At 41.0% G+C, this 14,648-nt stretch overlaps 1 protein-coding gene across 1 annotated transcript in view; it reads right to left on the bottom strand.

Moving 5' to 3' along the window:
• fcho1 (FCH and mu domain containing endocytic adaptor 1) overlaps positions 1 to 14,648 on the bottom strand; it is a 51,250-nt gene that overhangs the window by 10,526 nt on the left and 26,076 nt on the right. The window contains exons 3-17 of the mRNA XM_084011886.1: positions 14,179 to 14,270; positions 11,238 to 11,312; positions 10,884 to 11,025; positions 10,463 to 10,615; positions 8,995 to 9,099; positions 6,847 to 6,945; positions 5,778 to 5,874; positions 5,521 to 5,638; positions 5,385 to 5,409; positions 3,965 to 4,025; positions 2,741 to 2,934; positions 2,012 to 2,036; positions 1,816 to 1,872; positions 1,169 to 1,220; positions 58 to 182 (exon numbers count right to left, since the gene is read on the bottom strand). Of these exons, the coding sequence (XP_083868012.1) occupies positions 58 to 182; positions 1,169 to 1,220; positions 1,816 to 1,872; positions 2,012 to 2,036; positions 2,741 to 2,934; positions 3,965 to 4,025; positions 5,385 to 5,409; positions 5,521 to 5,638; positions 5,778 to 5,874; positions 6,847 to 6,945; positions 8,995 to 9,099; positions 10,463 to 10,615; positions 10,884 to 11,025; positions 11,238 to 11,312; positions 14,179 to 14,270 (1,420 nt within the window). The remainder of the gene's footprint in view (positions 1 to 57; positions 183 to 1,168; positions 1,221 to 1,815; positions 1,873 to 2,011; positions 2,037 to 2,740; positions 2,935 to 3,964; positions 4,026 to 5,384; positions 5,410 to 5,520; positions 5,639 to 5,777; positions 5,875 to 6,846; positions 6,946 to 8,994; positions 9,100 to 10,462; positions 10,616 to 10,883; positions 11,026 to 11,237; positions 11,313 to 14,178; positions 14,271 to 14,648) is intronic.

Here is a 14,648-nt window from a genome sequence, read left to right as displayed (position 1 = left end):
CTATATTTGGGCAAATCCCATTGATTTGAACAGAAAGAAAATATCTTAAAATCTTACATTCAGAGGCACCAAAAGCGCTCTGGTCTCTAAGTTGATCTCGACCATCAAAGCTTTTGGACTTGAAGGCCGACTCCAGTGGTGGTCCGAACAGACTGTCTGAACCCGACGCTGTTGAACTCAACCTGGGTTGAGAAAGAAAGTGGAGGAGTGATTGATTACGTGATGAGTAGGGGTGATAAAGTGTGAACTGTGTGTGTGTGTGTGTGTGTGTGTGTGTGTGTGTGTGTGTGTGTGTGTGTGTGTGCCATTCGCTCCACTGAAAGAGAAACATTCTCTTTCTGCAACTTCACGAAAATATATGAAGGTAGTGTTGCATTTCTCTCTGTGTCTGACTGTTTGTGTAACTTTACGAACCCATCACTCTGACATTCACACCATGACTGTGTGGAAGGGAGAAAGGAGTCGGGCTTTAGCTTTACTCCCAAGCTCATTTTTCCATCTCATTCTTCTCACACACAATCTTCCTGAAAACTGGGAAAACACTTAATATACGTTAAATCTTTCTTTCTTATGTATGAAATTACACACATCAAGCCAAAAGTAAGTGGTGAGAAATACTTCTAGTTTTGCTCTGTTTCCAACTCCTTTTAGAAGATTAAAGGATAACATATATGCATATAATGGTATTTCAGACAGTAGGAACAGGTTGATGAAGAGTCTTTCCTGTTTAAACATGACAGTGCCAGTCTGGAAGAACTGGACTGGTATGCAGTCCTGAAATAAACCCACTTGAATGAGCTGGAATGCCAACTGAAAGTCAGACCTCGTCACCAGACATCAGTGCTGAAACTCAACAATACTACTGCGGCTGAATGGAAGCACATTCCTGGAGCCAGGTTTCAAAACCTTGTGGAAAGCCATACCGGTAGAGTGGAGCTCGTTATGGCAGCGTTACGATGTTGAGCTGTATAGGGGATTTAAGTGGAAGCCAGGGTGACGGAGATAAAACTAGCAGATTGATTAAAAAAAAAGGATGGTAACAGCGGACAGACTGTGAAGGAAACCTGAGGAGCTTCAAATGGCTGAAAAGGCCACTGATGATGCGATATGACCTCCTAACCTGTCTCCCACTCTTCAGTGACAGACATGAAGGGCAGAGGCATCTCACCTGCTGTGATCAGGACTGGAGGTGGACCTGCGTAGGACTTCCTGCTCTCCATCTGTAACAGGGCAAACAAACACACTCCTCACTGCTGTGAAGCAGCCGGTCCTAACCTACCGTCGGCTAACGAACCTCTCTGTGATAAAACATGCTGCGGAGCACGAGCAGGGGCGAGCAGTGACTAATGGAGGGTGACTGTTCATACAGGGTCAATGAAGAGATGTTCTTTCTAGAGGGAAACATGGGGGCTACGAAGGCTGGAGAGGAGAGATGCTGCAGGAAGGCATAATCACTTTAATCCCACAGATTAACTTCAAACCTCCATTGCAGGTAGCATTTATGATGGTTGATGAGGATCTTTTGTCTTTCCAGTGCAGATTGGCACAAAATTATAACGCTGCAACTGATCATTATTTTTTGCTAATTATTTTCTTGACAATACATTCATCTTTTGGTCGACAGAACATCAGAAATAGTGGGAAAATAATGATGGAACAATATCCAAAAGCCCAATTTCCAACCTATAAAAATAGACATTTTTGTTGATTGATTAAACTATCAATCAAATAATCGTATCATATCAGCTCTATACAAAATCTATAAGAAGAGGTTGACAGACAGACGGATGGAAAAGAGACTAAAATCAGACTCACCCCTGTGGGAGGATCCTTCGCCCTCTTCTGAGCGACCTCCTGCAGTACTCGAGTTTCCTGTAGGGTCACAACAAAAGACAACAGCTTTCAGAAGACCGTTTCATGAGATCCAACACACAGACTACAGCCTTGCTTTAAGGCAATGGATGGCACATTGATGAGCACTAAAACATACTAAGAAAACAGAAAAACTTACTAGAGAGGTGCCGCTTCACTGTAACCTGAAATCAAGAGACAGATTTAGTCAATAGAATTGACTTATGTAACAGGATGATGTTATCATATACGTTTCTTATTTAAAAAGAAGAAGAAAAATCCCCTCTCTGCACTTTTTGACTCCCCTACTCTGTCTGTGGCCGTCAGCATGAGGCAAACTGGATGCTACTGACGTAGACAAAAAGGTAATTTCCTGAAACAGCTGGACACCATTGAGTTTAGTTAGTCAAAGAGGAATACATACTGTTGTTCGGGGTTATTTTCAGCTGCAAATTAACATCTAGGGGGTATTTCCAGCAGGACTCAAAATAATCCACAGCACTATGTTGATCTTAATGAAGGAACATGTATTCCAGTCTAACAGTGATGTGTTTTAATAGTTATAGTATGTTTTAATAGTACAATCAGATGGTGAATAACATATCAGGCTTTGGCGACACAGAAACTACACATTAGTTGGATCAATAACTCATTGGTTTGCTTCAAATCTGAGTCAAATCTTTTTTTTTTCTGGTAATTTTCTAAACGTGAGGTGCATCTAGCTTTATCCAGAGCCTGGTCAGTGACTGGATCTAGCTCAGAGAAAAGCTAAGTATGACTATTTATCACACTTTGTGAGATTTCTGCTTCTTGGTAAAAGGCTCATTGCTTGTCAGAGGGACCCTGAGAAAAATACACAACGCGACAGAAATGGCAAAACAAACTCAACCTGTTGCCGGACCGCTCTGTTGGGCGGCAGAGTGAGCGCTCCGATGGTGGCTTTCAGCTCTTTCTCTGTGGCAGCGGAGTAGCTGCGATTGCTGCTGGTCACCGGTCTGATCTGGATGTGGAACTTCTTGGGCTCCTCGTCATCGAAGTCCGAGTCACTGGAGTAAAAGTTGTTCTCCTTCTCCTCAGAGCAGCGTACAGAGAGGATGGTCAAGGAAAACAAACTAATAGACAAGGAATCCAAAGTGTTTGGTAAGAGCTCATCCAGAAAAGAAGGCGTTGTTTACAGTTAGAGAGACTAAGACTGGGCCCTTTTTTTGGATTACGTTAAACTGCTGTTTTGTACTTGTATCATGTATTACTTCATTTCCTACAGATATTTTCATTTTGTGAAATGAGAACACTGTTCAAAACTAATATGAGACTGAAACATGCAGTTTTATTACCCCTGTTCATCTGTGAATATTGCTATTTGGACAAATGCTTCACTTCTCTGAAAAGCAAATAGAGTCATTTTGATTCACTGAGAGATTAAATCAAACAAGCAGAGCGCCGTGCAACACAGACAGACGTGCAGAACACAAATAGAGGCAGAAGCGCCAGAGAGTGTTTTGGAGGTGAGGGCTACGGTGCTTTAAATAGCCAAACCACTACTTCCTGCCGGCGGTATTGCATCATGTGAGGTGTGTTGGTCTCAATAGGGGGGAGACAACGTCAGGGAAAGTTATCTGTGAGCTGTCAGGGCTCAGAGCTGCTACTGATAAAAGGATCAGGACTGGAGAGTGTTCGGCGAGGGACAATCCATTCACTTCCGATGCAGGTGTTTGTGTGTTTTTATCGAGGGGGATGCGTTTGAGAACATAAATTAGGCAGTTTGTGTGAATAAATTGAGTAAACCTGCCTCTCACCTCTGACCTTCATTGAAAACCCTGTCATCTCAGTTAGAGGCCGTTTAGGGTCTACTCAGCAGGCTCATGAGGTATAATTTGGTGCAAACTACATTCTTCTATTATAAATACTTCTATTTGACTTATGTGTTGGACAGAACGCTCCATCACCGTCTCCAAATCCTCTGCAAGATTGACCCCACAGAGCTCCAGGTCTTGTGGAATTTGCTCCAAAATACACCTGTTGACAGTAATCAGTCAGTGAAATGAAACAAAGTGGTAACATGATATTATGGTGACTATCCAGGTGGAACACGTGTGAGCAGAAAAAAGGGTATCATTTTGCGTGCTGTCAGCTCGGATGACAAATCCCTCATCGTCGACTTCCAAGGGGGAGTTCTGAGGAGAGGGAACACACACACACAGAACGAGAGGGAGTCAGGCGCCAGCTGGGTCAGCAAGACGGGAACAAATGGCACTCCAGCCTCATATCAGACGCACAGAAGTGCTTTGTCATACTGTGCAACTCAGCACTGCAGCCTACATGTACCACCGAGTGTGTGAGTGTTATTAACAACAGGTCAAACACAGCTCTTTACGAGAGCATCAGGTGTGCTTTTGGATAATCATTTCTTCAAGACAGGATGTCTGGATACATGTCAGCTGTCGTCATGTGATCTTCAAAATAAGACATGAGGCTGGTCTGATTTATAGTCCAGGCAGTGTGGGAGCAGCTATTTTTAGACCGAGTGTGCACACATGCACGGGTTTGATTAGATTTGATTTCAGTAAACAGATCTCAGAAGTTGACATGGCAAGAGTAACTGTACCATCATTGATACTTTTTTTTTTCATCAGACAACAGTGAAAGAAAATCTGATTGATGAATACTCGGAAAAGTTTAGTAAATGCCTACTGGTGTGGGCAAGAGGCAATGAGGGGATGAGGGAAGAGATTACATGGAGCCGCAGGTTGGATTCATACCCAGGCTGCTGAGTTAAGCATTCAGCCTTAGTGAACTACCAGATGAGCTTCCAGGGTGCCCCAAAATATATAAAGAAACAGGGAAAACAGAATTACAACACCATAATGATCAAAAGACAGTATTAACGCTATTACCTTTCTCAGACTTTTATAGAATAGAATAGACAGAATGACAGAAACGGTATGCCTTTGAAAGTGTTTCTGTGATCTGCTGTTTACTCTCCACTTCCACATCACTCTGTTAGATGGCACCGGCCAAAGCCCTTTCACATGTGCACACACACATGCACACACACATGCACACACACACACACACACACACACACACACACACACACACACACACACACACACACACACACACACACACACACACACACACACACACACACACACACACACACACACACACACACACACACACACACAATCGGGCACTTCCCCGTCACTGCCAAAGTACCTCAAAAACCTCTTCTCAGAAGTACCAGAATAAACCTGGGAAACCCCACACCGTCACTCATGTCGTTATCACACACACTCATGATTTCCCGCTCAACTTCTTCCCACAAACTGATTCTATTAAAAACACACACACACACACACACACACACACACACACACACACACACACACACACACACACACACACACACACACACACACACACACACACACACACACACACACACACACACACACACACACACACACACACACACACACACACACACACACACACACACACACAGGGCGTGAATTATATCTGATACTCACCGGTGTTTCCGTCACAGCCGAGTCTCTGCGAGTACAAAAAAGAGAACACTTGGATGTATTTTGTTTTCATCGTTCAGCAGTAACTCCCTTTCATCAGATCAGTGTGTGAGTCTGTTTTGTTTGCACACACACTCACGTAGAGTCTGGCTCCTTGTCCCTCTTGCTGAGCCCGGGGATCCTGAAGGCTTTTGCTCGACTTTTCTTCCCACCTTCAGGTGCCGAAGCCGTTATATACTCCTCAAAACCAACCAGAGCTGCAGATGACGGGCAGTTCGATCAGAAGAAGATGCACTCAGAAAACAAACATACCGCTCACTGGCTGTGTTGTGTTTGTCCCTATGACAAAACGCAATTCTGTTTTCGAGAAACAAGTCCAAGTGAGCTGATCTGTACCTGGTCTGTCTTTGCCCGTGCCTTTCTGCTCTGCAAATTTCTGGATGAGGTTTTCGATTCCGATGTTTTCCACATTCTGCTTGAATTCCTCGTGGACCTGCAGCAAAGCAGAATTATTTGATCCGATAAAAAGCTTGTAAAATTAGAAAAAGTGAAATGATTGTTCTTTTTGTTTATGTACCAGTTGTGCGTATGCTGTTTGACGTATTGCACTGTGACTTGATACTGTATGTTTGTTTCAAGCATTTCAAATATTTGTGTGTATGTTATCTGAATTATAGAATGCTATTAACAATACAACTATTGTTGCTGTCTTTGTCAGGGCTTCCTGTCTTTATGCTGTATAGATTAGGTGTACAGTTATATAAATATCTATTTTTCTTTTATAAAGAAGCATTTTATGGAAGTAATTTATTCCCTCATTCTGGGGAAGATGAACCGGTGCGGGCGGAGTTGTGTTTTAGACGGAGTTGTGTTTTAGACTTTTTTTAGTAGCTTCCTCCCTACTACTACTACTAATAATAATAATAATAGGATTTTATTTTTTAAATATTTCAATAGTAATATGTATATATATATATATATATATATATATATATATATATATATATATATATATATATATATATATATATACCAGCATTTTACTTAAAACTCCTTTTGATCTGATTTGAATATTGTTGGTGACCGTTGGTATGAAACTGCTAAGCGGCACATTTTTAATACCTTCAGTAGACACTTTTAAACTGAAATGCTGCTGATAATGTTAACAGCAATCAGAAATGGTCATCAATCACACAGCAGGAGGAATAAAACCGCAATTGTGCAGACCATCTGACCAGGGTGCCTTTATTGTGAAAGTTATCACACCCGGATTTAACAAAACAACTGTGGGTAATGATGATAAATGATGACATAAGAGATCTTAAATCAGGACATGCTGAGAGAAACGCTATCCTATATACTTTAATATTGACATGAGAAAAAAAAATAAAGAAAAAAATGTGTCTGTGGTTGAGAGTAATGCTGCTCAGTCATCAAAGCAGGTGAAGTGTCAGCGACTACATACCTGTCCTACTTGAACATGGGTGTCCTCTATGGAGTGGGAGTAACCTTTGATCAGCTGTTTCATCTGCCGCAGGTGGGCCTCCTCAATTTCCTGAAACTTCTGCTCACACAAACATGTACACACGCACACACGCACACGCGCGCACACGCACACGCGCGCACACACACACACACACACACACACACACACACACACACACACACACACACACACACACACACACACACACACACACACACACACACACACACACACACACACACACACACACACACACACATCACGGTGAGGAAAACCAAAAACCCTGCTACCATGAAATCTCCAAACTCCCGGTTGGGGTCTCTGTGGGTCGCCCTTTCCTCTGACCTGTTATGCTAATTAACTCCTTTCAAAACCAACCACACCACATCAAAGCTACACTGCTGCTACTTTTAGACGCAGTTCCTTCGTTAAGTTGATGAGAAGATGCATTTTGGACACGTTTTTTTACCAGCAGCAAGTGGCATATAATAATGCCATTCATTTGTATATGAGAATAAAAAATGTTTCGTCTTGTTTATTTCCAATTCTAAATATGTTGTTAGGCTTGATGATGTACTGGATGTTTGCTGATATGAGGCTGACTGTACAGGGAGATCTTCTCTGCCTGGGTTTTGTGCTATTTCAGTTGTTGCTTGTTTGTTTTTAGTATGTATCTATTGTTGTGATTGTAAAAATGAATACAACTTTCTCAATTCACTAAGGGGCTTTCAGAGAAGCAGGGACAATTAAAAAAAACAGAAACTTTAAACCCCACATATATGCAATAAAGTGTAAAAAAGCTCAGGATTCTGAAGCTACAGAGAGGCAGTCAGCCAGCAGAGGAGGCCCCGGGTTGCCAGTTCTTTAAACCAGTGATCATTTCAGTGGATTTTAGTATTTAAGTTTCATGCTGCTTTAATTCAGCCAAATGCATTTGTCACCGCCAATTACTTTTATTTGATTTAACAGTTTCTTGGTCCAATTAAATGGACAGAGAGTGAAAACTGCCATCAGCCTTTAGCAGGGCACTTTATTCCTATCTGCCATTTGCCACAAGGCCAGTTTTAAAAAGATTCTTCAGACTAATCTATGCATCGGTCATAATCTGCGTTGATGTTAATTTCTCCCATTTCTTCTGACTTGTCTCTGATCTAAATCTGTGAGAGAAAAACAGGAAGAGCTCTTCAGGAATTTGTTTCAATTCAGCAAGTTTTAATCAGACGTTTTCATATAAGCTAGTAGTGGCTACGTTTCATGTTGTGCAGAGTCGAAGACGAGCATTTGCACGTTATGGGAATATCAAGGAGAGACGCTGCTGGGCAGAAACAGCTGATCAGCGATGTGATTTAAATGTTCACTACGTCAGAAGTTATCCTGCATAGGCATCTCCATCATCCATTTATCACATCAACTCTTTTGCTACCATACAGCTTTTCAAACGCAATACTTAAAAATGTGCAGAAAATTCATAAATGGAAACACATCTACTGAGTTACCCGTCAGCCTGAATTAATTCATGTTTTCAGCTCTTGGGTCGTTTGTAAAAAGCCAGTATGAGCACAACTGGAACACAGTTTGTCTTGTGAGTTTCCCTTGATCCAGACCAAATGAATCAAACTATAGTCGTGAAAGTTTGTCTTGTGATCTCCTCTAATTTTATGTTTGATAAAAAGCATCTTATTTATCAATCTGTTATACTTCTTGGATCTTTTGACATATTTTCTCCCAGGAACAACATGCCCCTTTCATATCGTCCCCCTCAAAGCTGTTACAAGAAATAATTGGTCACAAGGATTTCAGTCATCATTTCAAATGTAATACATGGGGACACTCATTGGGGTCTGTTGAAGATTTCCATGGAAACAGCAGCAGTAACCATGGAAGTGTGGAGGCAGTGATCAATGGTAATGAGCCGAGGGCAGGATGTGCATGCAGGCAGGAGCAGGTGGGTGTTTAGGAGTGGGGGGGTGATAGGATAATCAATGAAAGGGTTCTTGAGTGGTGGGAGGATACAGAGAGACAAGTTACAGAGTTATAGAGATAAAGAGATAAAGAGAAGATTTTTTTTAAATCACCGGAGAGGGTGGGAGAGCGACTCGGCTCAGCCCAGCTGGGGTCAGAGCTCACCTGGGAAGACTCGCTCATCTTCTGCTCAAACTCTCCTCCCACGCGGTTGTACTTCTCAATGCACAGCGCAAACGACTCGGACGCTTTCTTAGACTTCAGCTCCGCCTAGTGAGAAAGAGAAGGAGCAGGAAAAAGGATGGCCTTTAGCTGCAGACGCTCATTCACAAATAAACAGGCATAAATCAGCGAGTGGATGAGAACAATTGCTGCCCCATGATTACAAACACTCCATTCAGCTCTCAGTCTGTGTCTTCAAAACAGGAACAGCAATTTACTCATTGATCTAAGAGCGGAGCAGTTAGAAAATGTTCTTTTCCATAATTGTCAAGACCGGATGAATCAAGTTAACTTGACCTCAATATAACAGACACTCTTGTGTCATAAGAGGAAAACAAGAAACAAGCGAAGGATGGATTTTAGGGTCACAAGACACTCAATAATAACACAGCATCTCTGAGCTTATTAGGGAATACTGATGCTGAATCTATCAAGTTCCAGTTCACATCCACATATCCACAAGAGGAACTTAGAAACACACAGAGTAGCTCTGGATTTGAATATAGTTTGAACACAAATTTACATAAACTCTTTTAGGTTTTGATTGATGCCTTGATATTCTGAGATTAAGAAACCATCAAATCTCATCTCTATATCAACAGGAATCTGACTTTTCACACAGACATAATCGTCAAACGTCTAATAATATTATAACACTGATAATATTTTGGATAAATACCACAATGTGGACTGTGTACTATGGTTGCAAACAGTAGAAAAAGTTGTGAGTGAATCTCGAATTGGGAGCGTTTTGTCAAACTTGTAATTCCAAAGTCGAGAAGGAACTTTCAGGCTTAACTTAACCATATATTACATATTACATCCAGTATTCAAACGATTATCATTCAATTATGAACAATTGTAAGTCATGGATTTCTATTACACCATGCCCAACGCAGAGTCTTAGCTCTTCTTAAATCAGTGTGTTGTTGGTTTAAAGGATCGGTCCAGCCCAGACTACAAAATAATGCTGCCGAAACATCTTCGGTAACATCTGGCTGAAGGTAAACTCATAAGCAATTAGCAATGTTTATGCTTGTTTTTTCATCAGTGTAACAAAGACTAAAGATACAGAAATGTGGACTTCACAAGATTATTGTACTAGTGCAACCCAGTTGACTTTCAGTTGGACTCTGGAACATAAAGTAAAGTAAAGAAGACTGAGCATGGTGATCCTTCATTACTTTTTCTGTGTCAGGTCTGTGAATTGTCCCGCTTAACTGCAACATGTTTTTTGGAAAGAGATGCTACTGTGGAATTAATCTAGCTCTCATTGTATCAGGGTGGAGGCAGATAAAAAACTATCTGCATGGCTAGACACAACAACACTTTCATTTTCCTCCAAACAACACTTGATTAACTTCTGTTCTGTTTAAAAAAGAAAAAGAGAATAGAGAAAGCGGCGCCTTACTTTCTCCAGTTCTTTCTGTGGAGCTCCTTCCTTCCTGAGTCGGTCCAGCTCCAAACACTTGGCGTGGTAACCCTCCTTTGACTTCTGAAGGTGGCCATTCTGAACCTGAAGCGCCTGCACCGCCTCCACGGTTCCCACCATCTCCTCCTTGGTCTGGGTGACGTGCACACAAACACAGAAAAACACACCACACAGTTCAGATCGTCATTGTACTTTAAGGGAAATGCAGCAATTACCATGAAGGGAGACGGGGAGTAATGTGATTTTCTGCGAGATAAATTAGATCAGGATGTCTCGATGAAGGGCAACAACGAGAAAATATACTTCAGAGTATATTTTTACAGAAACACACACAGGATGAATAAATCTGCCAGTTTTCTGTCAGGAACAAGATAAAGCATCCCCATCCCAGGTACGTTACCTTGCGGTGAATTTTGACCTGCTCATCTCCATACTTGTTGACGTCTCGGATGAGATCGTTCATCTTCCTCATCAGCTCGAGGTGGCAGAGGGCCAGTTTGTCTGAAGACACCCTGAACACATCCCACATGGGAGCAAACGTCCTAGGAAACACATGCACACGCATCAAGCACACGCACACAAGACCACTAGGTTCAAACTCACTCTTCATTCAATATTTATTCTGTGTCATAAAGTCGTTTCATCCAACTTAATATTACTAGATAATATATACATATTGTCATATAATATAATACATTTATACATTTACATATATATATATACACATGTCCTGTTTTTCCATGGTGGCACTCACCCCTGTGGACTTCCGTTGCTAGCCATCTTGGCCAGTTTGTTCATTGATTTGGAGTAAGTCTCTTCAATAGCAGCCCTGCAAAAACAAACACACATTTTCTTAGCAGAGCAACCAACACAATAAATAGACTTTAAGGCCCTTAAAGATTAACCTGAAAATATTGCATCCACAAATTTTAAACTTGTGTACTGCATACACTGTATATGTACAGAATATGTGTTGCCAGTAACACGACAGCTTGTGTGCATTCTTTAAAATGTTAATTCTTCTCAGCTGTTAGACCTGTGAATGTAATGTAGTCCAATAACACTTCTTCTCATGGCTACTGCCTCAGCTAATGGCCTCATATGTTCTCTATCCAGAGCTTACTTTGGCCCAAACTCCGGGCATCCATCATCAGTGTCAGCCAGATAAAGATTCATTTTTATTAGCGTGGGGTAAATTTTGCAATAAGCCACATTTAAATGATGAATAAACCTGTTTTGCAAGGCTGGGCATTAAACTTTAATATCTGTAGACCCAGTAGAGCAAGAAGGGAGGAGCATTAATCCAAATATCCTGAGGGCGAACAGAACAACTTGCTACGGAAAGTCATAAACAAGCAGTGATGCTGCCATTGTGCTGGAACTCAAATTGGATCACAGTTAACTGACAAATATTTTCAATTAGATGCATTTGTTTTATGTTTCACAGTTTATTGTTTATATTTGCTTAATTATGAATAAGAACATTTTTAAATCTATTGAGCCCAGAGTGATCTGTCTTTCTTTATTTGTTAATATGCACAAAAGGTACACCGGCACACTGAAACACATTTATTCAGAGCAATATGTAGTGTGAATGTGCAGCTCTTCTCGACTTCACAGAGTTTTATCGTTTCTAGGTTTATAGTATATTAAGTTTCAGCTCATTGATGAACTACGGGGCTTGCAACTTCCAACTCGGCCTCATCTGGCAGCTGTTTCTAACATGCGTGTCTAATTACACTCTTTCTATATCAAGATGATCAAATTCTCACATTTGAGATGCTGCATGAATCAGCAAACAATTGGGATTTCAACCTGATAAAGCATTAATTCACTGTCAAAATAGTGCACTAAACCAATGACCAATTAGTAATTTAGGTTTGCAACTCACAAGATTCTTTATCAGTTATTTTCTCCATTAATTGGTAATCGTTAGGTCTAAAATCTGTCTGAAAATAGTGACACATGTCTTTGTTTGTCCAATTAACAGTCCAACCAAAATATATTTATGTTACTATCAGAAAATGGAATGGAAAAGTTTGGAATAATGGCATGGGAAAAAAACAATGAATTGATTATCAATATAGTTAGTTGCCGATTCATTATGTGTTGGGACAGTAATGGATAAACAAATTCCAAACTCAGTGTTTCAGCACTAGTCAAAGCCGGATGTCTATTGTGTGGTTACTATCACATAGTATCTCCATTTAGCCGGGGACCGGGGTGACTCGCGGTAGCGGATTACATGGAGTACCTGAGAGACTTTGAGGATGCGGTTGGAGTTGTTGCCCTACTTCAACAAAGTGCTTTATATGGTGTCTTATATCAAAACAGCCTTTAAGGCAAGTGGCCAGAGAGAAAGATAGAGGACATGTATCAAAACAATTGCCCTCCCTCTGTCCTGCAGGGTCAAAAAGCTATTTCACCAACAGTTTTAATTTCCTGACTGCTGATTTGTTATCTGCTGCCGTCCAAGCATGCAAGTGAATCTACCCCTGCAAGGAATGTGCACACTAATGTGCACACTAATGTGCACACTATGCGTAAGTCAGACTGGTCTGAAGTAGCCCTCTGTGTATGCTAACTTCCAGCTGTGAACAACCTCCTGTGGGAACCTCATTACTACGCTCAATCTATTCGCTGTTCCTAATTAAGAGTATTTCATTTAACAAACTGCCCACTTCCAGGATTTTAATCAGGTAATTGATTGCCCCCCAGAACTACTGGTAAGCCGTTAAACTGTCTGTTGTCGCACAGAATTAATGTATTTCACAATAATAACAGTAACACAGTTTCAACTCGCAGATTCTTAGAAACAATTTGTTCAGACAGATAATTTGCAGAAATGGCAACGGATGCGAGCAGATTTCATCATTTGTAGCCAGCATGAAAATATGATATACTAATGATATATATTGCAGAGTAGAGCTAGCTAATTATAAGAAGGATAAGATGTATTTCTTCCAGCATCTCTTTATTTGGCTGCTTACATACACTTTGGATTTGGGAACTGATTAAAATAAATCAGATTGGAGCGCCCTGGTGGCACAGTTGGGGTGCAAGAAAATGTTGATACACTTATATTATATTATATAGCAATATTATGTTTTGTGATACTGTATCAATTCTTGAAAACACTATCGATTTCGAATAGTTTACATGCAATTTGTGGCAGACGGTGGTTAATTTTGTGTTGTGTTTAATGTTGTGATCGAGCAGAAAGTAATGCTACGATGCTGCTGAATGCAGAAGCAGATCCCACACTTCTGCATGAAAACAAATGCATGTGGCAGGTGTGATCTTTATCCTATGAAAGCTTTCTTAACCCCTGTATCATAAAACTTATCCTATTACTAATAGACGGCCTTATAGCCGAGTGGTTACATACACGGCCGAGGATGTCATACTTTTAGGCTTGTGTTTGTGAGTGCGTTTCAAATGTAGCACAGTTGTGATAACAAGGGTCAGAGATCAGAGCAGAGAGGGACGACTGAAGTAAAAGTCTTCTCTGACGGGAGAGGGATGCAATCCAAAAACTGTTCATTCATCATCTCTGTGAAATTCACCCAAACTTGGCACCGTGTCTCATCTTCCCTTCCAGGTACACAGCTTCAAGAATGTGGAAGTTCTCCAGGCTCGTCCCTTCACTTGCACCGCCTCCCACACAGATATTCGCAAATACACACAAACCTTACCTCTCACGGACAAACTCGGCTAACTCCTTGGTCGCCAGCTGGCCGTGCTTCATGTTGTGGTAGAGAACGTCAAAGCCGGCATTTTTCTCCCCCTGCCAAGGTAGGTGTTAGCACCCAGACAAGAAAGCAACATTAGAAAGTTAGAGAGGGATGCAAGTTGGTGCTTCAGAACAACAATATCACATTTGTTCTTTTGACTTTAGACCTTATTACATTTTACCGCTGATATTGCTCCGAAGACTGTAAAAACTTCAGTGGCTTCCAGGAAACATTTCAACATACAAAATATTCAACAACCACTTAAGGCACTGCAAACATTCACATAAAAAACTGATTTAAATTTAAGACTAAATAGTACCCTTTTTGGTATAATATTAGCTTTCTTGGAAAACTTACTTAGAAGAAAAGCTGATCAGCTGATTTTAAACTAAATTTAAAGGCCATTGATCGCTAACAGCACTGATATGATT

The sequence above is a fragment of the Eutrigla gurnardus genome (genome assembly GCF_963514095.1).
Source record: "Eutrigla gurnardus genome assembly, chromosome: 6".
Classification (NCBI taxonomy): domain Eukaryota; kingdom Metazoa; phylum Chordata; class Actinopteri; order Perciformes; family Triglidae; genus Eutrigla; species Eutrigla gurnardus.
Note: the sequence above shows the minus strand (reverse complement) of the source record. Positions and strands in the feature narration are given on the sequence as shown.